The 24,584-nt window shown below is 39.4% G+C and overlaps 1 protein-coding gene across 5 annotated transcripts in view; it reads left to right on the top strand.

Annotated features, from left to right (window-relative positions):
* The window catches only part of kcnma1a (potassium large conductance calcium-activated channel, subfamily M, alpha member 1a), a 161,118-nt gene that overhangs the window by 78,343 nt on the left and 58,191 nt on the right, over positions 1-24,584 (top strand). For all 5 annotated transcript variants that reach the window (XM_030748487.1, XM_030748486.1, XM_030748483.1 and 2 more), the window contains exons 3-6: positions 2,500-2,561; positions 15,507-15,600; positions 16,115-16,226; positions 23,019-23,094. In XM_030748487.1, the coding sequence (XP_030604347.1) occupies positions 2,500-2,561; positions 15,507-15,600; positions 16,115-16,226; positions 23,019-23,094 (344 nt within the window). The remainder of the gene's footprint in view (positions 1-2,499; positions 2,562-15,506; positions 15,601-16,114; positions 16,227-23,018; positions 23,095-24,584) is intronic.

Here is a 24,584-nt window from a genome sequence, read left to right as displayed (position 1 = left end):
TCTTATCTCCTCAGCTCAAAGCTGGGTATTCAGTGTTAACTGCGTTGTTTCCATTTTCTGTGCATTTTCTTGCTTGTTCTGTATTGCTGTAATAATTTAATGCTGAAGATACTATATATATAACTTCACTGCAATTTCATTCTTGCAGCGCCAAGCAGTGGGCTGGAATGGAACCAGTACATATAGCTACAAACCACTGTAAATGTATTCTCCTGTTAATGTGTTAGGTATAGACTGTATATATCAGAATCAGAATCAGAATCAGAATCTTTATTGTCATTGTACACAGAAGTTGCACAACGAAATTTAAAATGCATTCCTTTGTAGGTGCCTCAGACAATAAATAATAAAATAATAAAAATATGAGTGATAAAAATGATTACTAAAATACAGTGCACATTGCAGCTGGACATTGCATCAGGGTCTGAAAAATGAAGCTAACACAGAAGTAAACTTAAATCTGCACTCTTTCTTATGTCCAACAGGGTGTGCAAGTCTTCTATTTGCAAATCTGTAAAAAATGTCCTACTTGTTATTTACTTATGAACTCAGTAAAATTTTCCTAATGAGTTTTTGGTCTGTCGCTGTTTTCAGTTGAGGGGATTGTAAGCATCAATTGACTGAGGTTAACTTTCATTTGTACATTTCCACCTTTCCTGAGACTTGAGGTCGGAACCTTTTCTTTTTTTTTTTTTAATTTTATTTTTTGCTCTCACTGAAACAGTAAAGGATTGTGCCAGTGATTAGCGTTGTACTCCCATAGTATTGTCAGACTTGGAATTTACAGCAGACTCTCCTATATTCGTCTGCTGTATGCTGTAATTCTGTCATACTCAAAAATTACGGGTGGATTTGGTATTAGAGCAATGGCCATGCTACCAGTCAGAATTTTTGGCATACCAGACACCAGATGATTAGGCATCTGCCTATGCAAGATAACACCTCGTCTACCACCACCTCCTGACAGTCTGAACTCTGCTTATGAGTCAGTTATCACATGTAGTGAGGCAAGATGTGCTATTTGTTACAGATCTATTGCTAGAAGGTAACTAAGCACACATGGCTTTAGTCAATGTGTCAGTCTCCTCTTTAAGAGGCCACAAAATGCTTTATACAGATTTTTATGCTGTAGTGCGACCACAAACAGGTAATGGTATAAAACTGATTAGATCCCCTTAAAAGAAAAAAAGCCTCATAAGTTTACTCAGTTTGATTTTGGTGCTCAACAAGTACCTGCCAAATACTATCTATGACCATCTTTTGGGAAAATGCACAACAAGGCAACGTTAGTATGAGATAATGCCCTATAATAGACTATTACCTTTGCTATTCAGAGCAGTGGAGTGCCTTTCATTCAAAACATCCCGGCGTTATCGTAGAGTGTCTTTTGTGTGGGACCACATTGATGTCTTTAGCTTGCTTAGTTATTCTTTCCCTTGACCACTCTGGGCCCAGAATGGCCATCATTCTCTGTTCAAACAGGGAACTATTAAAAATGTAATGAGAGATGGGGTGTTTACCTCAGGCACAATGCACTGGATCAATACAAGGGACCGTCACATGAAAGTTATCAAGCTCCCATCATCAATAATAAATGGCACAATCAGCAGGGATGGCGAGCTTCTATTGTGAGATGGCTGAATAGGAGAAAGGATCTTAGGAGAGGAACTATTATATGTACAACGCTACATTGGTCAGCTGTTTTGAAGGTGATTGTGATGATCATAGCGAGGCTGATGGTGATGTGATCCCTAATGTTGCTGCAGGGGATTATTGTGGCACATTTTTACTGACAGTGTGAAACGAGAAGAAACACGTATTTGCTCATAATTGGGTCTTTTCAAACAGCTTCTGTCTTGAAGTCTTTGTCACTGTGATTTTTTTTTTTTTTTTTTTTTTTTTTTTTAAGCGATCCAAGTTTTAGTTTTTTGTATATACTACGAGATCAATCTACATGTAACTCATTTATAGCAGTGTTTTAAGACTCAAATCTCTGCCAGATTTTAAAACTGATGGTATTAATGCAAGTGATCATCACAGTAACATTACAGACCGCAGTCTAGCATAATGCATTGTTTCAGTGTAGTAGTTGAGGAGCACATGTCAACACTTGATAGTTGTGGTCTTCTCTAAGTGCTTCCTCTTAATACCCTTAAACACGCACTGTTGCTGCTCCTCTCATGAGCTTACAAATAGTGCACCCTCCCTTTGCTCCCTGCGATTGTGCCGGCTTCTTTTGTACACTGCCTGTGTTCAATAAGCGGTATTTGCTGACATGAGAGTTGTCATTCATTATTTAGCACGTGCTTTTTGAAAATGCCTTCCCATTCTGCCACCTGCAGGATGCAAGCCACTATTTAATTACAGATGCTGTAACTAGTGTTGCAAATTGTGTCCAGCCCAGATGAATACAGTGCTTTGTTTACCAGAAATTGTATTAATGAGCATAATGGAACTGCATGAAAGTAATTTCTCTTTTGTCTCTTTTTCTCTCCTTAGGTGGTGTTAGTCTTTGCGCTCAGCATCGGGGCCCTCGGAATATACTTTATAGACTCCTCAGAGTAAGTATCGATCTCATGACATTAAGGTGAAATGTCACTCATGTTCCAGCAGCTATATGACAAACTTGGATTAAATGAAATTTGCGTGTCCGGTATTTGTTACGTGCATTTATTCTGGCCTGCGTGCTGTATCTGAATGATAGTTGCACATGTGTGCTTACTCATCTTCAGAGAGTGCAATCTCTGAAATGCAAACGCACATATCAACACCCCCACAAGCACTCAAGAAGCAGCCATGCTCACACATACTGTACGGTCACAGATGCACACACACACACAAGCGCGCATCTGCATCTGAGGATTTGTCAATGGGAGGGCTATCAGTTTCCATGGTAACAGAGATAGGCAGATACTGTATGTGTTGGGGAGCTTGTCTCTGCGTGTGTGAGTACGGTTGTGTGGGCATTGTCAGTTTATGCGTATCCCTGGCTGGCAGTCACCCAGAGACAGATTGCAGGCCTGGCATCTCTCCGATATCCATTGCAGCTACTTTCACACCATTCAGACTCTAACTGTACCTTTTGAAGGGATAGTTTTCTGATTCTCTCTAGTAAAAGATATTTTGTTATTAGCTCTGGCAGCAAGTATCCTAGTCAGACTAGACTCCAGATACTAAATTACTGGCTAAAAAAAAAGTATAGCAGCTAAAAGGAACAGCCAAAAAAACATTTTACTCAACCTACTTTGCGTTGACAGGAGGTGTGATAAAGGGATTGGTTCCAATGTGTACATTACTAATGCTAAAACTCTATTATTCAACAAAACCTGTAATATACTATATGTTTTCTGATTTTACAGAAAGTTCCTTTTTTCATTCAGTAACAATCAAAAGTGTTATTTCTGGGGCAAATTCTTTGGATAATGCTACTTTCCATATGCACCATTGTAACCATAGTTACTGTTTCCAAATATGTTAAAGTTAATTCATGTAGTTTTCATGCTGAAAATTAAGATCAACAACGTATGGCAATGCCCAACAGAACACTGTGTGCCTTTGGCTGCACTTAATTTTATGCATTAGTGATTTACCAGCTACAGTGCCTGGGGTAATGGAATGTTGACTGTAATGTTATCATAACTTACTAATCATACAAGGAAGAAACTGGGTGCTACTATGTCACCATATTTATTCCTTCAAGTAATGCCTAGCTTCAGTACTTTATTTTTGCTTTATTACTAGTGTTAACTGTGAAATTATGTCTTGAGGGATCAAAGTCTGAAACAGGAATAGAGATGCAAATTTCTCAAAAGAAGTAAATCTGAAATGCAATCCAACTTATTCAGGCTTATCTCTTTGCACCAGATGAAAATTATTCATGGGATGAATCCAGTCACTCATTTGTACCTCGGGATAAAAACCTTTACATCTTCCTTCACATCTCTGTATCACTTCATATATATTCTCCCCCACCCCGTTTTCTTCCTGCTCAACCTCTTTGGAGTTATTATTATTATTAGGTCAAAGGAGAATTGTCACACTTCTTCGAGGAAATAGGAGGGTACCAGTAACTCATATAATCAGTTGTTACAACCACGTTGAACCTTGAAGTAGATGGGCTTACAGCAGTAGAAGACCCACCAGGTGCCACTCCTGTCAGCTAAGAACAGTCTACAATTTGCATAACAGTACACTGGAAAAATGTCGCCTGGCCTGATGAGTCTCAATTTCTGATGTGACATTGAGATGTAGGGCATAAACAAAATGAAAGCATGGATCCATCCTGCCTTGTATCAACGCTCTGGCTGGTGGTGGTGTTAACAGAGTGGGGGATATTTTTGGCACACTTTGGTCTCCTTAATACTGTAGCAACTGAGCATGGTTTAAATACCCCAGTCTACTTGAGGATTGTTGCTGACCATGTGCATCCCACAGTGTACAGTACCTGTCTTTCAGTCACTTTGTGACATGCCATGTCACAAAGCTCAAATCATCTCAAATAGGTTGCTTGAACATCCCAATGAGTTCACTGTACTCAAATGGCCTCCACAGTCACCAGATCTCAATAGAGCATCTTTGGGATGTGGTGGTATGGGAGATTTGCATCATGGATGTGCAGTCAACAAATCTGCAGCAACTGTGTGATGATATCATGTCAATATGGACTAAAATCTCTGAGGAATGTTACCAGCACAATAAATGAAGATAGTTCTGAAGGCAAAAAAGGGGTCCAACCATCTAACCCCATATCAGTAAGTTTGTAACTTATCAAGTGGCTGGTAAATGTATATTTTACATGGTCTCTGGAGCTTGAAAAAAGGCGACTGGACTTCTTTTTTGTTTCTTGAAGACGTTTCACCTCTCATCCGAAAGGCTTCTTCAGTTCTCAACCAAATGGTGGAGAGACCCAGGTATTTAAACCCCTCTCTCCACCATGGGTCTCTCCACCATTTGGTTGAGAACTGAAGAAGCCTTTCGGATGAGAGGTGAAACGTCTTCAAGAAACAAAAAAGAAGTCCAGTCGCCTTTTTCAAGCTCCAGAGACTACTATGACCTGGATAACTGAGAATCTACACAGATATATTTTACATGCTTTGCTGAATTGTACTCATCACATAGTGATAATATATATGTAGTAATCAACAACAAACAAGTACTGTACTTGCTCAAAGGGAATCATTAGCTTTCTTGTATAGGTCTTAATATTTCAAATGCCCTGAAATGACTGTTTTTCAATTTAGATTTTGCTCTATATAAATGGAAACAAAAATAAATTGAATTGAAAAAAAAAAATCAGGTATGAAAATAACCTCACACTTTAGCAGTCTTTGTTAACAAAGAAACAGAAAACTGATGTTATTAGATGAAAAAAGGCAAGGTTCAAAACATAACATTTATAGAATTTTACTGCATAGCTGTAGTTTACTCTGTAGTATTTCATCAATGTATGTTACAATGCAACCTTTAAGTGTCTTTGTGATTCAGCTTCCAAAGAGGCACTGACCTGATGTCTCTATGCACTATTAAGCTGAGGCTCTCTTTACCCTTACCGCTGTCATTAGCTCAAGCTTGTCATTTGTCACTTGTCACGTGTGCACTTCCACTCAGGGAGGCTACTAATCAACCCCAAGGAAGGACCAGGATTGTGTTATGGTTATACTTTCACTGCAGCAGCTGAAGGCTCATATGTGCTCTATACCATTTGTTACATGTCAGCTGACCACATACCAATTCTTATTCAACTGTCTACTGAGAAAGACATCTTTGTCTCAGCAGCAATTTGCTCTAATGTCTAACTGCAAATGATATCTGAAGTTGCAGCTGTTGGCCTCAAAATAATCCAGGGCGTGTCACGCTGGCCATTGTACAAATTACATGTTGTGTCTACACAATCTGTCACTTACACCAGTCATAAGCTTTAAGTTTTACTCCATGTTTGCATTTGTGAAGCCCATGCAGTCCAAAAACCTTCTACAAAAGGGTGCAAATTATCGATATACATTTTTCCTGTTATCATTTTTGTGATGTTACATATGCATGTATATTGGATGCAAAAAAAAAATTATACATTACAATCATGAGACTCACATTCTTCACCAAATGCTTGTGCTAAAAAAGCAGTCCAGATGACCTTCTCTCCCACCAGCATCCTCGCCACTAAATGTTAATGACTGAGAAATCAATGAGCGTAGATTTATAGGTCACTCTTTTAATGGCAGCAATTACTCCAGACTCATGGACTATTCAGGCTCAATGGCTCACCCCCCCCCCCCCCCCCCCCCCCCCCCCCCCCCCTCCAATCTGCTATTTTGGCCATGGGTGAACTGAACATCCTTCTGAAATTGTCTGTAAAAAAGGCAACAGTAATGGGAAGGATTATGGTTTATTCCCTGTGGTGATGGCAAAAAGAGACGTGGTGGAATAAGTGCATGTGGGTTGGACCTCGTGAGGCTGGAGCTGCATGATGGGCTTTTATGTCTATTTCAGTGATGCAGGGAAGCCGCTTGGGGCAAGGACACATATGGGTAAAACACTGAAGAAAATGTAGCTTTCTGGAGGCCAGGTTCCAGTCTCCCAGGAGCAGTTTTTCTTCTACCTTTCTGCAAGTGGGACTTTCCAGGCAGGAGTTATGGTGGTCAATATTCTCCATAGACCCCCCCACCCAGCCACCCACCCCAATCAAAGCCTTCAGTGGAAGGAGGTACTGTAGACAGAATTTTAAAGCTGGGAATTGGTAATTGGATGCCCTCCCAGTTTAGCAAAGATATTACTAGTCATTGACTTGGCAACCATGTTGTTGTTAAGGTGACTGTTTATGTTTTTGAATGAATGAATGAATGAATGGTATGATATGACGCTTTAATAAAAAAGGACTGTCCATCTGTTTATTTTTGCAAAGTGGTTGTTTACCACGGTGCACATAATAATGCAAGATAAGGCACTGCCTTTTCTCTTCCTCTGCGGCAGACTTCACTTGCCAAACTGATGCTATTTTGGTGATGTTTTCAATGGGAGGATACAGCGTCCTCTCCCGCCTACATCTGAATCTGCTTTAATACCTTGGCCCATCCCTCATTCTTCACACCCCCCCCCCCCCCCCCCCCCCCCCCCCCCTTCTCTGTGCTCCCATGAAACAAAGAGGAATGTAGGACAAAGTCTCTACAGGCTGCTCTTAAAGGAATGCCCTTGTTCCTGCTCCACTTCTGTTTCTATTCTCTCCTCTCTCGATCCCTCCACATCACACTTGCAGACTTTTGCGTGCACACGCTTGCATAGTCACGTTAACGTGCAGAAGTGCACATCTATATAGACATATAAACTCAATTTTGTCTCAAAGAGGCTTCAAAAACAGCATCTGGTGCCTGTAACTCTATCATCGGAAAGAAGCAATGGCTGATTATTAATTAATAGGGTAAGGTGAGAAATATGGCTGAGCGGTGAGACAAGCACAGGAGACTGTGGTGCAATGAAGGGTAGCCTACAGAGTACATAGGGTGTTTACAACGCCTGACTGTTGTCTGGATGGAATCACTTTGTTTCTGTGTGGATCAGAGAAGACTGTGTAACCATGAGAAGGATTAAGTGATAGTTGACACCATTCCCAAGTGGATTCAGTCTTAATCCACAAGTTGCAGGAGGGAAAGAAAAATGACTCATTTCAAGATGAAATTTTCATCGTTTTTCTAAAATCTCTCCCACTTAAAAGAAAAAAAAAAGAAGCCATTTCATTATTTTTATCCAAGCTTTTAGGGGGATTTTCTCTTCCTAGATGACTGAGTTATCTTCAACACTTGCTCTGAAAATATGAAAATATTAAATGTCAAAAACATATTCATAGACAAAAAATCTTTTGTGAATTTTATGGAACATCATGTTACAGTTTTGTTACGATGGAGTCTCTCTCCCTCCACCACAAAAATTAAGCTGTGTAATTGCTTTTGATATCTGTGCAGGGTCTGAGAACATTTTTCAGAATCTTTCCTGGTTTACATATGGTAAAGCTGTACATGATGGTATAGCATATATTCCTAAAGCATCATTATAAATCATGCAGATGCACTGCGAAGTGATTGAGGTCTCATGAAAGAAAAGACTGGAGACAATTAGCCAGGTCACATAGCAATTGGTATGTTTCTTTGTTTATTAAAGTTATCATGGAAACTTGCTGTTGCAAATGGCTGCATATTTCCATGATGTTTTTTAAATTTTTTTCCTGATGTCCCATAATGTCAAGCGGAAGCTCTTTTAAGACCACAGCATGGCACTGTAGCTGAGCCAAAAGATTGTTTAAATTAATTAAGCCTGGATTAAAGTGAAATATTTCAGTTGTCTTTGTCAAGTCAGATTAATTCTTTAAGCTTTAGTGTTAGTGATCCATTTCATATTTTAGAAAAAGCATAAATTTATGAATGTTGTTACCAAATGCTCCTTCCTGCATGAATTTATTCAGAATTTTATTCATGAATTTTTATGACAGCAACTGGATGTGACATTATTACAGTATTGTTGTGAAATAGTCTGTGTTCCAGTGAAATAATCATTGCATTTGTGTGCTTGCAAAGTACTGAACCCAGTTCTTCCAAGTTTAGTGTGAATAGGTGTAGTGGTTTACACATTTACCTAACAAGCGAAAGATTGTCAATTTGATCAGAGGAGGAGACACAGATCCCTTTGGGGTTTTGTCAGAAAGAGCATTAAACTCTAAGAGTTCTGACCCCTTGTGAATAAGTGAACAGCCAAAAGTAGTTTTTTATAGTGTCCTGTGACCTGAGCAGAGAAAACTGGGCAAATTTTCTATTAGAGCCTTTGAGGACCATCTCACTTTTTATTCTCCAATGCAAAATAGAGCAGGAGGATATTGTTGTCATTCCAGTCTATAGACTCCCAAACCACAAGGAGCTGAGCCATGAAATTTGGCATATGCATTCTTTACCCTTCAGAGATGTGCAACATGATATTCATATGTCCATCTGGGCGTCTGTCCATGAGGTTTTATGTTTATGGTCTACAGACTCCAAAACCACAAGGCCATGAAATTTGTTCTTTACTCTTCAAAGATGTGCAACACAATATTCATAGTTCGTGGATGTTTAGTATCCTTTGTGCACTTTGGCTGTATTTACTTGAAGTGCAGAGTAAACAAATAGAGGATTTAAGGCTGCTAATGCTATGATTAATATATGCTAATGATATGCAGCATCTTTCTCATGCCTGATTGGCTTAGTCTCATAATATTGTGCTGTGTAATTGGCTGTAACTACTTGACCAGTATTGACTGGAGAAAGTGGGAATTCCCCATATCTAGCAACTGACCTAGGTCACTGGATAGCTGGCAGTAGCTAGGTAGTGAGAAACTGGGGAATCCCATATTTCTGGGTAAAGAGCCAGTCTGTTTATAGTAACATTAGTTCTAGGCTAGACAGGAAATGGGGGAAGGATATGGGGGAGGACACGCGGGCAAACAGGCGACAGGCAGGGACTTGAACCTGCGCCGCCCGCACCACAACGCAGCATATGCATGTGGTTGCGGGCTTCACCGCTAAGCCACCCAGGCGCCCGATTATAGCAATGTAACATAAAATCCATTGATATCAGCAGATTATGTCGTATGAGTGCATTATGCAGTAATATTCCTGTACACACACAAATATAATGTGATGTGAGTACCTTGTAAGTATGTATTATATCTGGCTTATTGTTATAGATTATATAAATAGAAAGACATTATGTAGTATAGACCCTTTGACAAGAGGGCAGTATGTATTTTCTCTCATTTGTTTTCAGTGGAAATCTTTTGTTTCTCTTCTAGGATGTAGTTACCAAAAAGTATTTGTAGAAATATTAATGATATCAATCTCTTACAGCATGCTTAAAATTGTTTTCATTTAATGAATATTGTTAATATTGAAAACACATTTTTGCTGGAGTATGTATTATATTGTTACTAACCCAGGGGTGACTAAAAGTATTTGGATAAAAGTTTAGGGCAAGGTCTCCAAATTAGGGCAAAATTGTTTTGCAGAAGGTAATAAGATGTCTGCTGAAGGGGTTTCTATTTTGAAATGGGGCTGTAATGTTATCCTGACTTCTACATTTATTTTATGTTTTCATTCGTTGTAGGAGGATATCCCCATCGGTTATATAAAGCTGTTAGTGACACAAGTGTTACTTGTCTTGTCTTGAGCACAGACGGAACTGAAGATTATACAATGGACTTATAACTAACAAAAGATAAACTGAATTTTGCATTAGAATGCATTTTGCATTTTTCTTGATAAATGTTCATGTATCCTTAAGAAACTTGAAAGCAGAATTATACAGAATTATACATACCATAAACTGCTCCCAACAGTTCTGTTAAATGCCCTGATTACGTGACCTGATATTAGACCAAACAGAACCCAGCAGCGCCAACTTAATTGCTTGGCAACTTTCACCAGTGTGCTGATAAAGAAATTCGCTTTCTGAATGACCACAGTTTAGTATCTGTTAATTAGTTTGTGTTCAAAACAAGAGTTATTTGTTTCATGAAGTTTAGTTGTTGCACTATGGCACTGGCTTTGAAGTAAATTAACAATACACTCATCTGTTGTTTCTCTTTAATAAGGTGTAGTTTCTTTTTACTGTTTGCATTATATGAAATTGTGCTTTCTGTTAGTAATGAGCTACTTTCATTCACAGGCAGCTTTAGACTAAAATAAATAATACAGGATATGCCTGCAGCAGGAGGGAAGTCATTTGCACTCACATTACAAAATTGAGTTGTCTATTTTTAGCTTCCCTGGAGGGATTTTATTTGTCCATTGCCCTTGTCGTTGCTAAAGTATTTCTTATTTTAGTAGCGGTGCCTTGACCTAAATCAATCAGAGTACCAACCTGGCCTTCTTTCAGCTTCACAGACCCCTCCCTGCTGTGCCTCTTACATGTACTGTCCTCTGGAGAAATACTGCACCTAAGCTATTAGGCGTTCAGTTATCCTCGGCACATCCGTATTTTTCAGTCTGAGCATATTTATTAACACCTGGTCACGTGAATTCTAAAAAATGTAACAATCTAAAACAAAGAGTGCAACATTTCTCGTATATGAAGCGTGACTCAGATTTGGTGTGGTGATTTTAAGCATTAGTCATGTCAGCAGTGGCGTGTTTTTGTTGTTGTTTCCTCAGGGGTAAACCTTTGCTGTTACTCCTGCAGATAGCCAAGGTCATGTGCAGGCTAACGAATGACTGGGTCCTGCTGACTGACTGAAGGTGTTCAGGACTATTTTTAGAACGTCATCATCAACATACTCTGTTGCCCTTGAGAAGCGAATGAGTTTTTACCTCTCTGGTCCATCTTCTGGTGGGTTAGGTGGTGGTCAGAGGAGGTTGATGTGGGAAAACCTTTAATATCCTGCAAGACTGTGGCATTAATTGTTCTTCTGTTTGTGCATGTTTGTATGCAGTGCTCGCTTAGGTAACAAGCAGAGTGGAGTTAGAGGAAAACTAGTGTGATGTAGGCATTCTCCAAGATACTCCAAGTAGAGTTTTTCTGCTGTCACTTTTACATCTTCCGCTCTTCTCCCTCTTATGTCACAACCTTTCTTCTTTCCTTGTCTAATCTCTACATGTCTTGCTGCTGTCTTTCTTTCTCTCCCACCACCTCTCCTCCCTCCTCTTGCTCCCTCTCTCTCGTCTCCTCTTCCTGTCAGGCACGATGGTGTAACCCCAGGCTGTGGCAGAGCTTAAGGAGTAATAAGACCTGTGGTGGGCAGATCTATTTTCTGCAGGACACTGGCAGCATGTGGCCAGGAATCCCTTGTGATTGCAGAGTGTGAAATGACATTGAAAGCAGGAATCTGGATTTTGTCTTGTCTTACATGCTCTTTGTGTGGGAAGGTGACACAGATAGTGGGATTCAATAACAGAAGCAACTGTGCTATAACTGGGCAAAGCATATCAGAATTAAAAGGCTTATAATTTGTTTTGAATAGTTGTTCGGGTGAAGTAATGAGTCAGTTCATGGGCAACCCACTTTTATCCCATGACAAACTGATAATATGTAATGTTCACACTAAGGAAAAGTTAATTTGCCAAGCGCTCCCAGTGGCACCTGGACATTGCTGCAGAATTCTTTTATATGAACCCATTTCTAGGATGTTGAATTGAATTTTGTCAGGCCATAGTTATTGCTAATTAATTGCTTTAAGAGCCGTTATATAAAAATGATTAGTTCCCATCCCTAGTATATAAATTTAAAGCTTCATTAATTATTTCATGGCTATGTTTGAGCTGTGTGACTGTTAACATTACCATGCAGTTTTATAAACTTTTAAACTTTGAAAGTTTACATGTTCTCTGCAGGCTTTCACTGGTTTCCTACAGTCATAGGAAGAAAATTGCTGGGTTAATTTTCTTTGATCAAGGCACAGGCTTAGACTTGGAGTTTGTCCTCAGGCACTGCCCACTAGGGATTATATGCTGTGAATGAATTTTGCCTTGGGGATTTATAAAGGATAACCCAACTTTTAAAAATGTCGTGACTGAAGAAAATTTTTTTTAGGGTCGTGAGGGGTTCATTTGAGGAGGGGTCTCTCAGGGGCCGCTCATCAGAGTCACCCCCGGGTGTAGGTGTAAGAATGTAATGACTCAGCATCTGTTTGGGTGCCAAGGACCTACTGAGCTCCTCTCATCTAAGTTTAGCTGAAATACCTTACAGAGGTAATGCCTTCTTTTTCTTGTAAGACCAGTCACGTGTAATATCTTGCATTCTAATGGTGACCTATGGATAGGAAATTGTAATACAGATCAACTGCTGTTTTATGTACAGTACTGTGCAAAGGTCTTGGGTCAGCCCTAATTTGTTTATATTTTGCTTCCAATAAGCCAGACTTTGTTGGTCTTGAGCAATAGTTCTCCAGAAGTTCTTTTGAAGTTTTTCTTTGGGCATTGTCTACTTTTTCACTCATTGGATTACAGTGTGGGATCATCTTGACAGAGAACGCAACAAAAGGCAGCAGACATTCAAAGAAGAGCTATTTCCATATATGTTTGTACATGTTTCAATAAATCACTACACTAATGTGCCATTTTTTTTTTCTGGCATAATATATGAGAGGTAGCTCGAGACTTTTGCACAGTACTGCACCTTGTAATGAGAATGGATGGTGTCTTTATTTTCCTCAGCCAAGCTTACTGCAATAAATGTTTCTGCATAACACTTCCTATTAAACCTGCTCTCACAATATATAACTGGCCGTCTGGCTTTTTAGCTTCTAAATTCTCCACTTAGTTTATCAAGTAATTTCCTGCTTTGTGTATCTTTCTGCGATGGTGCTCAGGTACTTTAGCGCACAGTCAGCATTTTTTAATATATATTAATGCTGGAAAGAGCTCTCTGCTGCGTTTAGTGCAGCTATAGATTAAATTAAAGGAATACATTGTTTAAAAAATAATAAGATGACTTTCTGTATGCGACAGTACTAAACTCTATGGTTGCAGTACATTGTATCCATCTATTTGCACATGTGTACTTGGAGTATGGCTTAGTTTTTATTTGTGCTACGGTAACTCGTCAGTTCTTATTTTTCTTACTTTGCAGTTCACGTTGCCATTATATGCAGTTTAAAATTCAGTAGCTCCATAATTAGACTGTACCCATGTTGCACACATGAAACCATCCTTCCTTTCTGCTCCGTGTGTCTTCCCACTGCTTTATTTATTGATGAGCTTTGCTTTCAAATAATGATTCTAAAATGACTAATTGCAAGCTCTGAGTGTAGCCATTGTGTTGTTTTTCTAAAGCAAACAGACAGCAAATTCAGTGAACCACACAGGCCCTGCTGCTGCCATGCTTTCTCTGTGTTATCAAGAGTCAGTCACATGACTGTAGTGGTTATTCAGAATTAGGCCAGAGCTGGGCCCAAGGGGAAATGCCACAGTGACCACTCCAAATGGTGTCTTCAGTACGTGCCATCTGCGTGTGTATAAATGTGCGTTTATGCTCATATTATGTGCTTTTGCGTGTATTTGTGTGTATATGTTAAGACATCAACTTCAGCTGATGTCTGCAAACATTAGTTAAGGTTGGAGTTTTTAATCATTATTTGGAGTTAAGGATGCGTGAGTTTCAATGTGGACATGCTACAAACTGGTGGCTATATTTAGTGGCGATTTGTGGATGAATATTTTGGATGCAAAATACTTTTATGCATGATACGTGACAAGGTTATTTGTAAGCTGTTTGGTCTAGGATTGCATAGACATACTTCTGGCAGCTACATTATTTTTTACCTCCTAGGATGAGATTTTTAAACAGTTGCTGCATAAATTAGAGTAATCCAAACCATCCAGACGCTCAACATTGAAAAGATCACATCAGTCTTTAGGATATGCCCAACATAGGCCACACATCCGTGAATTAGAAGTTGGATCATCCTCTTCGAGCAATCTGTCTTCTGTACTTAGTCAGCCATTATAAAAGAGCATCATGTGATCAAGGGTCTGATGTTACTGGAAGATGATTAAGTTACACTAATCATTACCTTTGGGGGTCTCATTATGCAGTATTCTGAATCATACACTGCATCTCCGTGGGCCCCCCTGCATACAAATGTATACTTAAACATTTAACTTGACTTTGAACTGTGTATTGTGGTAATAGCCTAGTGTGTCTTCCCTTGACACTCTATACATTCCCAAAGGTCTCCTATAGCCAGCCACACTGCAATGCATATTCATGCTTTTCCCACAGTGGGATTTCCTCATTACTCGAGCAAAATACTATAGGCCCAAGACCGAGTGAAGAATGGGGTGGGCACACAGCCTGTTATTCCTTTTGTTGAGAGCACCAGCTTGCTAATGGTTAATCATAACACGGTAAATAAGACGATGGATTATCTGACAGACCAGACAGTTTATAACTCATTTATCATCATCTGCCTTTTTGTGAAGTAACACTGGGCTCTAGTGATTGCAGTCTCCACGCATTTCCTTCATACTGTATGAGGGAATATCTTTTGGAATATTTGTGTGTGACAGATGCCGAATAATTTATGCATGTTGAAAGTGCTGTCACATCAAAGCAACCTCCAGTTTCAGTGTATTTTCAGCCATTTCATCTAGGTGTGATTGACTCTACAGCTAAGCTGGAGCCAGAAGTCTTTCATCTCGCTCTATGACCCCCCCTGCACCCCCCCAACCCAGATTCAGCAATAAAACCTAAATAGCGTCATTGCATTGATCTCAATATTACTGGATATTCTAATTATATGATAGTGGTTTTAACTCCATAACCATCCAGTTATTTCACATTCTCTGACAGTAGCTGGCTAGTATTGGTCAGTTTAAAGTGCAGTCATTGGTTAGCATCATTTGATCATGACAGCTTCTAGCTGATTTTTACCAGTACATCTCTGATGTACTGGTAAATAATGTGCGGTTTTGCACATTATAAACATGATTCTGTTTGGTATTATAATGGTGAAAAAATGGATTCCTAATATTGGTCTTTTCTCTCTCTTTCCCTAGCCCTATAGAATCCTGCCAGAACTTCTACAAAGATTTCACGTTACAGATCGATATGGCCTTCAATGTCTTCTTCCTTCTTTACTTTGGCCTGCGGGTAAGCTGGCATATGCACACATTCATGTAGATGCTGTGCACACAGATGTACCGCTAAATGCAGTGTGACAAATGGTATTCACAGGTCTATAGCTATTGTTTCATCTTCAAAAAAAGCTCTTTAAAGCTTGAGACACAGTACTCTAACAATGTGTATGCATATACAGGCTCTTACCTTAGTCACTTAATACTCAAACAGCATGCCTTTAGTTTAAGCTGACGCTGTTGTAACGATGTTGCTAGCACGGCTCTAATGCCACAGCAGAATTTCAATGGTGCAAATGCTATCAGGATGCTTGACATCCTGAATGAATGAATAAAAAATAAAAACTCATAAGCTGCTTACACCAACAACCATTTGCTTGACTCAGCAAGCAGGGTGAAGCGTTTGTCATTGTGTATAATAAGTCAGCATTGTCAAAAGAAGACACAGCAGTTTGAAGAGCGGGCTGTGGCAAAATGAGGATGTTTTGTGCAAAATTAACCTTCAGTTGTCACTCTTTTCTTTTTGACAGTTTATAGCAGCCAATGACAAGCTGTGGTTCTGGCTGGAGGTCAACTCAGTGGTTGACTTCTTCACTGTTCCTCCTGTGTTCGTCTCTGTCTACTTAAACAGAAGCTGGCTTGGTAAGTTTCCATTTCTCTTTCATAAATCCACCCTATATCTCTCACTTTGTAGACCCTATTAGTTTCTTTTCACTATTTTTTTTTATTATTTTCATGCTCACACTTGTGTTTTTCTATTCCTTTTTGCCCTCTGTCTTTGAATGCCAGCCTTCCTTTTATCTCTTCCTATAACTCCCTCCGTCTCCCCATCACTGGGAGCAAGTCTTGGAGGCCCTCTTGCTTGGGGCTACAGTCAATGTTCCCTCATCATTGAAAGTGACAGGGCTGGGTTCCTCTGATGTTTCAGGGAACACAGACACAGCAGAGTAGATGAACTAATGGGGGTGAAAGTGGCTCAGAGTAGGGCTGTGGCTCTCTGTGACTGTGCATGTTTGTGCTTCAGATTCATTAGTATTTGCTCTGCTGAGGCGTTGCACCTGGGATACCTCGCAGCGCTCTGTACCTTCCATCTATTGGACTCATTCACATCCATGCAAAAAAAACAAAAAAACAAAAAAAATGCACATGTAAAAGCATGTGTTATCCCCATACACACTTATAACACTCTTGCATGAGCAGACTGGAAAATACCCTAACCTGCATTACATAACGACCTACTTTTTTAACTTTAGATGATGTGACCTAAATTACATTGCAGTGAAAACCGTTTCTTTGTAGGTGTGTTCTTTTTTTGGATGCTCTGCCTCTCTGCTTTAAAAAACCTCAAAAGAAGAACTCATCTGTGCCAACACTATTCCAGTGTTGGTCTTATCGTGTCGTTGGAACGCTAAGATTATTAAATGAGAATGTGAGGTTTTAAGTACTAGTAGTGGGAGACTTGATAAAAAGAACAAAATATCACGCTAAATAAACACAATCATTTAGCTTTCCTTCAAATTGGCATTTTTTTAGTGTTTGTCTCCAGCACGGTTATCAATATTAGGCTTTTTAAAACATTTATCACAGTAGGAAAATGCTCAGATGCTACAGTTTCAGGGCACTTTTAGTGTTCGGGCAGCTGCGCTGCTATATTTTAAATGCTTTCTGGGACTTTTAAAAGAGCAGGACAATCAATATTGCTATCGGTAGCACCTTTGTTAAATCTGACAAGAAACATGAGGAATTACTCGATAATGCCGGTTTTCCTCATTTTTACATGCCTGCTAGAATCACTGACTCTGAAGTAATATGGGGCTGTGAATGTTTGATCCCTGAGTTGATGAAGGTTTCTTAAGAAGCTCGCAGTGGCTCACAAATTTCACACGGAACAAGCTGTGTAATGAATTAGATATGGCCAAGCCAAGTAGTCTGGTTTCATGATGCAAGGTGTCCTCATCTCCTCCCCAAAAGACTGCTGGTGTTAGGGCCTTGATGAGGATGATGAAAGACTGTGAAATGGTGGTCTGGCTGCTGGCTGATGCGCTGTAGTGATTATTAAATATCCTGTATCTGGACTTGATATAGAAGGGAACAACACCGTAATATATAACCCAGGTGCACTGTGAGTCGTCCATAAACAAAATGTGAAATATTTACAAGAGATGTCCTAGATTCCAGAGCTCTTCATTATTTTGAAATGGCAAAAATCTTGAGTTTCATTTTTCACAATGATGACATGGGAGGTGGCATCCCCACCTCATAAACACTGAAACATTTTTTTTTTTTATTTACGAGTTAGATGTATATAACAGCAGCACAGTAAAATAACAGAAAACCCTCTGGCATGTGTTGGGCTGGGTTTATTTTTACCGGACATTATGTTTAATAGCTACATAAAGTGCTGCAAAGCCCACATTATAAAATTAATAGAGTGTAGATCTGCAGCAGGGATATGGTGCTCGATTTTAGAATATCAATGATGTGCTGAAAATGTCTTTTCATATTCAGGTTGAGAACCTGAGAATTGTAGTCATTATTAGCTACTTACATCCTGTATTAATAAGCGAGGTAATCAATATGGAAGTCTGTGGTGGGAGGAAAATAAATGGTATAAGGGTCAAATAATGAGAGATATAGTGTTTTATACCTGATCTGCTTTCTGATGGTGACCTTTACGATTCGTTCTTAAATAAATGAAATTGCCTGTTTTGCTTTAGCTCTGTATGACTTTGTTCACATACACCAGAAAGCCTGACAGAGCCACAACGACTTAATGCATCACTAACTGCTGCTGCTTTCATTTAGTTAAGTGTATATACTGTTCCTTGACACAGGCTTTATTAGAAGCCATGGTGGTTAAGAATGTGTATTGTGCTCTTCATCCCCATTGGATTAGTTCGTCTTCACTTTCCATTTCCTGCTAGGGAATACACACCGCACACCAGCCCGCGTAATCTATCACAATTATAGTACCTCTCATTTCACTCCTGGAGAAAAGCAGTGGAGGTGTGCTCAGTTAATAAAAAGCCCACTAATGGGGGTTCTGCCCTGTGCTCTGTGGTAGAATATTAACCCACTCTGCACACAAGGCGGTACCTGTATATGCTGTGTGCATTTTAAGTCATGTTCTCTTTGCCTTGGCAAATTGGACATTGATTAAGAGGAGGAGAATGATGTGCAGCTAATGTAAGAGTGCATGTAGATTTCTTCCTTGGAAAAAGGAATTAATCTCCTTTAAATACTTGAACTTAACATTTCTCCCAAGAGAGTCCTGGCAGTGTGGGATTAGCAGTTTGAAAGATGCTCATAGATCTTGTGGCTACTGAGCATTAGCTTTCACACCCTTTAAGTTTCCAGGCCTTTCCTCCACAATTATTTAAAACTACAGAGGACCATCTTCCTGGCTTGGATTATTTTAATAGAATGATTTTTGACAACATATGGCATCGCGAACATGTCCTAAGACAATTACAGTCTAAAGTGTATTTTTATAGCATTGCATTTGATTAATGTGCATTTTTTTTTTTTTTTGCTATTTTTGATAGTCAGTAGGAAATGGTGACAACCTAAATGTTATTGAAGCTGCACTGGCTTGGAGCCTTGTAGCCTTCAGACATGCCTTTATATTCTAACATGCTGCTGCCTCCTAGTGGTGGATTAGTTTGTTGATCTCTTGTGTTTTCCTGCTGAAAGAAGCTTATATAGTACCTGATATGGATTTGAGTACATGCACCTTATATGACCCTTCAGCCCATGGCAGGGAAGGGAAACTAATTTGAGGGAAGTTTAAGCCTCTTTGGCACAGCCAGACTTCTCACGTGTTGCAGCTTTGAAAAAAAAGTGCAAAATGGATGTATTCATATGTATGAACTATCTATCCTCCATGAATGAGCAGTAAGAACCAGTGATGTGTACACTCGCCGAGTGTCTGTGTGTTTAGATTAGTGTAGCGTCATATAATCTAATCCTGGCTTGGTTCAGTGTCAGTATTATCCCAGATGAACCATCCCAGACTGCTGATTGATAAAAGGTCCCAGAAGGCTGTCCATCCACAACATGTGACTCCAAGGCTGTGTTTGAGCTCTCAAAGCCTCAATTAAGTAAGAGCGGGCACAGAGCGGAAAACCCTTTCTGAATGAGCATCTGGCAAGCTGACACATGTGTGCAGTAGATGTGTGCGCAGGAGGCTTTGGCATGTGTGGAGAGAAAGATGTTCTCATACATGAACACGTGCTTATGGGATGGGAATTTCATTGAGGTATTTTTGACATGTGCTCACAAACACTTTTTTTTTGTTAATGTAATTGTTGGGCGTTTTTTTTTTTTTTTTTTACTCCCACTTTAGAGATGAAGCCTCAGATGTGATGGCGTGAAAGTCCCACAAAGTGTTAAACACAAGACAAACAACCACACGCACAGATGTACAGCATAACACAAACACAGATGCTTCGCACTAATTGAGAAAAATGCGGCCTCCAGCCACCTGCATCACAGCATCACTGCGTGTCTGATATTTACGTTCTGAATGCCAAATTTGCAAAGCAGTTGTTGATGTTGTCATATTAGTTTTACGTCAAAAAGCTGGCTGCTATTTGTTGCCTCTTTCTTTTGTTTTCTTAAATAATTCCTGTATAGTTACTGTTGTAAGTGCAACACAACATTTCTGTCATAATGTCGTAATATCTTTGCCAATTTAACAAATAGCCGGTTTAAGTTTTTAGAACCATTTGTATGAAGTACTTGGATTGTTTTGTCTTTTATGTAAAATTGGTTTCTTAATGTCTCAAGATAAAAATTGCTTTTGAATCACTGCATCCAAAAGCAATACAAAAGGGGCAAAACACAGTGAGATCAGCTAGTGAAAGTACCACACACGGATTACATGTGAGCAGTTTAGCAGTTTATCAGATAAATAATAAGTAACTAAATCTTTAAAATAAATAGTATTTTAGTAACAAAGTACAATAATTACATCCAATATGTAACCATATTTCTGGGGTCTGGTGCCGCACCATGTCCCCATTCTGGAAAGGCCTCTGCACACATGGTGTGAACTGCAGGGGACCAAGGGGACTGCAACCTTTCTTAATAGGATCTCAGCTCCTATAAAAACATGATTTGTGATCATTTAAAAATATTAAATTGCTGCTCAACTGCTTATTAACACAAATATCTAATCAGCCAATCACATGACAACAACTCCATGCATTTAGGCATGTAGACACAATCAAGACGACCTTCAATCAAAACAAAGTTCTAACCAAGCATCATAATGGGGAAGAAAGGTGATAAATATTTGACCACATCCATCCTGCCTTGTTTCAAACAGTTCAGACTGCTGGTGGTGTGTAGGATACTTTCTGGCAGACTTTTGGACCCCACTGAGTATCATTTAAATATGACATCCTAACTGAATCGGCTGCTTCCAGCAGGATAACACACCAAAACTTAAATCATCACAAACTGGTTTCTTGAACATGGCACTGAGCTCACTGTATTCAAATGGCCTCCACAGTCACTAGGTCTCAGTCTATTGCATCTTTAGGATGTGGTGGAACGGGAGATTCAAATCATGGATGTGCAGCCGACAAATCTGACGCTATCGTGTCAATCTGAACCAAAAAGGAATGTTTGTTCAGTCTGTGCCATGAAGACTTAAGGCACTTCTGAAGGCAAAAGTGGGTCCACCCCAATAAAGGAGTACCTAACAAAGGGGCTGGTGAGTGTAATTGGAGCATTTACAATAAGCACTCAAAGGTTTTTTAAAAAAAACAGGCTTTTGCAAATGTGTAGAGTTTAAATATCAGATTTCAGTTCCATTCTGGTCCATAAACATTAGAAAGAAACAAAGAAACTTAAGTTGCCAGAGATGCAAAAGGTATTAATGAGGGTTAGCAGAATATAATCTGGGTTTTGTGTTGTCTTCTTGCTTCCAGCTCCGGCGGGAGTCTTTCCTTTGAGTCTGTTAAAATACCCACAGCTTCATATGTGAACCTACATCAGGAGGATCCATTTGTGTGTCTATTTGGGGAAAAAAAAAAAAAACTTTCAGGAATTTATGTGCCAAATTATTACGGAGTTAGAATGTTCTTTTCATCATAATCTTTCATTTTTTTTCATGTTTACATTGAAGTGTGGGTCCCTAATCTGAGGTTTTTTTTCCCATGTCAAACAGTTGTTTGAAATTTCCCCGTGAATACAGGACTCTCGTTTTATGCAAGGATTATTGCTTTTGTTCTGCTTTTATTTTCATCTCTGATAATCCCTAGCATGGTTCAGACTTTTTTGGAAATAAGGTTTGACAGAGCTGTGTGTCAATGGGGACGTGGCTTCACAGGGGTTAATAGTAAATCACTAAAAGGGGCAGGAGAAAGGTAAATCTGTTTGGGTTGTGGGGATTAAAGGCACTGTAACAAAAAAAAAAATAACCATATTAGAGCTGACATTTTGTTCAAAGAGACACTCTGATGAGACTGACATGGAATACCTGTACAACTGTAGCCGTCTGCAGGAAACTTTGATGAATCTAGGAAGATTTTCTTTTTAAAGAAAGAAGAGAACCTTGCTTTTTTTTTTTTTTTTTGGCATTTTACTAGAAATTATTGAAGAATTTTTGGAATCCCTACCCTTAATATTTTCCTAGTTTCTAGTACTGGATTTGGTCCAAGACAATGATTCCGCCTAAGCGGCTTGTGTACCGTCGTACACACAGTGACGTGAATTTGCAAACTCTCCAAGAGACATGGAGGCGAAAGAAGTCCTGTGGTGATCTCTTTCAGAATGGATACAGGGTGAGGCAGGGCCATCATGGACAGGAGAAAAAGGGAACTCAGGCAGGACTTTACCATTCAGTTTGGTCCTGTTTACTTATTCTCTCCAACTGGGGTAAGAGCCTTAGGTTAAGCATATACACGTGATTTTGCTGCATCAGAATGATGTTAAAATGATTAGAAACATGCCTGTGGCAACCTTATATTTGTGGGTAGTCTGATTGTATCATGTCAGTAGGAATTCTTTTCACTGACAAACAGCAGTGTACGCATGATCTGTGGGATTGGACACGTTATGTAAAATGACAATGAGCCAGGTGTCACACTGCTCTGTAATCCATAAACTGAGCTGCTCTTGGGTTCAGATTGACACACATGGCTTAAAATGCTCCTACTAACTTGTTTGAATGCATTTTTTTTTTCAATTGTTTGTTTTGTCTTCCTGTTTCTTACAAGCTACATTTGATGATTTGGAGGATGTTGCTCTGTACTGTGCCTAAATGCTGCAGAAGCATGTGGGCTGTATTACCAGCAGATCTGCCAATATGCACAACTTCATGTTGTTTGAATTCAGTACTCTTTCTCCACAGGTGCTGCTCCTACATTTCCCTTCTGTCAGTGTACATTATATGCTGATCCATCTTTTTGTCCTCTGTTCACACAGGTTTAAGATTCCTGAGAGCACTAAGATTGATACAGTTCTCAGAAATTTTACAATTCTTGAATATCTTGAAAACAAGGTAAGAGCAGTGTTTTCCCTATTCATTTACAAAACACACACACACACACACACACACACACACACACACACACACACACACACACACACACACACACACACACACACACACACACCGAGTAACTACAGGCATAGCAAAAAGAAAGTATCAGGTCATAATGCGAATCATCTGGTCATTAGCAGGTCTTAAAACTGAGTAAATGCAGCCTCAGAGGAATGGCAAATATATGACATATTACACCATGTCATTATTTATTTAGCACAAATTATTCCAAAAATAATTTGTGTGAAAGCAGTGTGTAAAAAACTAAGTACACTTCTCCTGCTTCCATAGGAATTAAAAGGGTAAGCAGTAGCCAGGCGCTGCTAATCAAATGCACTTGAATGAATGAATGAATGAATACCTTTTATTAGTCCCACAATGGGGAAATTACAGTTAACAGAATACACTTGACATCATCAGCAAGTGTGAGGACTTCTGTAATAGCTGGAGTTTTGGCAGTTTGCTTGTCTGGAGCATTCAGGTGTGTGTTAACACAGTGCCAAGGAGAAAAAATGTAAGCAACGGTCTTAAAGAAGCAATCTATCATTTCACAGTGAGAAACACACGAGTGGAAAACATTCAAGAGAGTTGCCAGTCTTCCCAGGAATGGCTGTTCCAGCAAATTTTTTCAAGGTTAGATTGTGCAATGTTCAAAAAACTCAAGAGCTACATCACAGACTCTACAGGCCTGTTAAATATTGAAGTTCATGACCACAGAAAAAGAATGAATGAATATGGCTTGTTTGGAATAATATCCTTTGGGCAGACAAGACCAAGGTGGACATGTTTGCCCATAATGCACAGCGCCATGTTTGAAAATCAAACACAGCATATCAGCACAAAAACTGCATTCCTGCTGTCAGCATGGTGGTGGAGGGGTGATGAATTTGCACTTGTTTTAAAGGCACGTGACCAGGGCACCTTGCAGTCACTGAGTCGACCATGAACTCCTCTGAATACCAAAGTATTCTAGAGTTAAATGCAAGGCCATCAGCTAACACTCGACAGCTAATTCTTGGCTCAAATTGGGTCACGAAACAGGACAATGATCCAGCAGCAAATCTATAACAGAATAGCTGAAAAAGAAAAGAATCAAAGAGTTGAAATGGCCCAAAGTTCAGACCTCAGTCCAATTTAAATGCTGAGGTGGAACCTTAAGATAGCTGTGCATAAACAAATGCCCAGAAACCTCAATGAAATGAAACAATGCAATAAAGCAGAGTGGGCCAAAATTGCTCCACAGTGAGGTGAGACCCTGATAGTCATACAAAAAATTATTACTTTGAGTTATTGCTCCAAAGAAGGTTTCACGAGTTATTGAATCGTGGGATGTGCTTAGCTGACTTTTTGTTAAATAATAACATGGTGTAATATGTCATAGTGTTGTTCATTTGAGGTTGTATTTACCTAATTTTATAATGTCCTGATATTGTAAAACCTTAGAATTG

This window comes from Archocentrus centrarchus, chromosome 15 (assembly GCF_007364275.1).
Source record: "Archocentrus centrarchus isolate MPI-CPG fArcCen1 chromosome 15, fArcCen1, whole genome shotgun sequence".
Lineage (NCBI taxonomy): Eukaryota > Metazoa > Chordata > Actinopteri > Cichliformes > Cichlidae > Archocentrus > Archocentrus centrarchus.
This window is presented reverse-complemented; position numbering and strand designations above follow the sequence as displayed.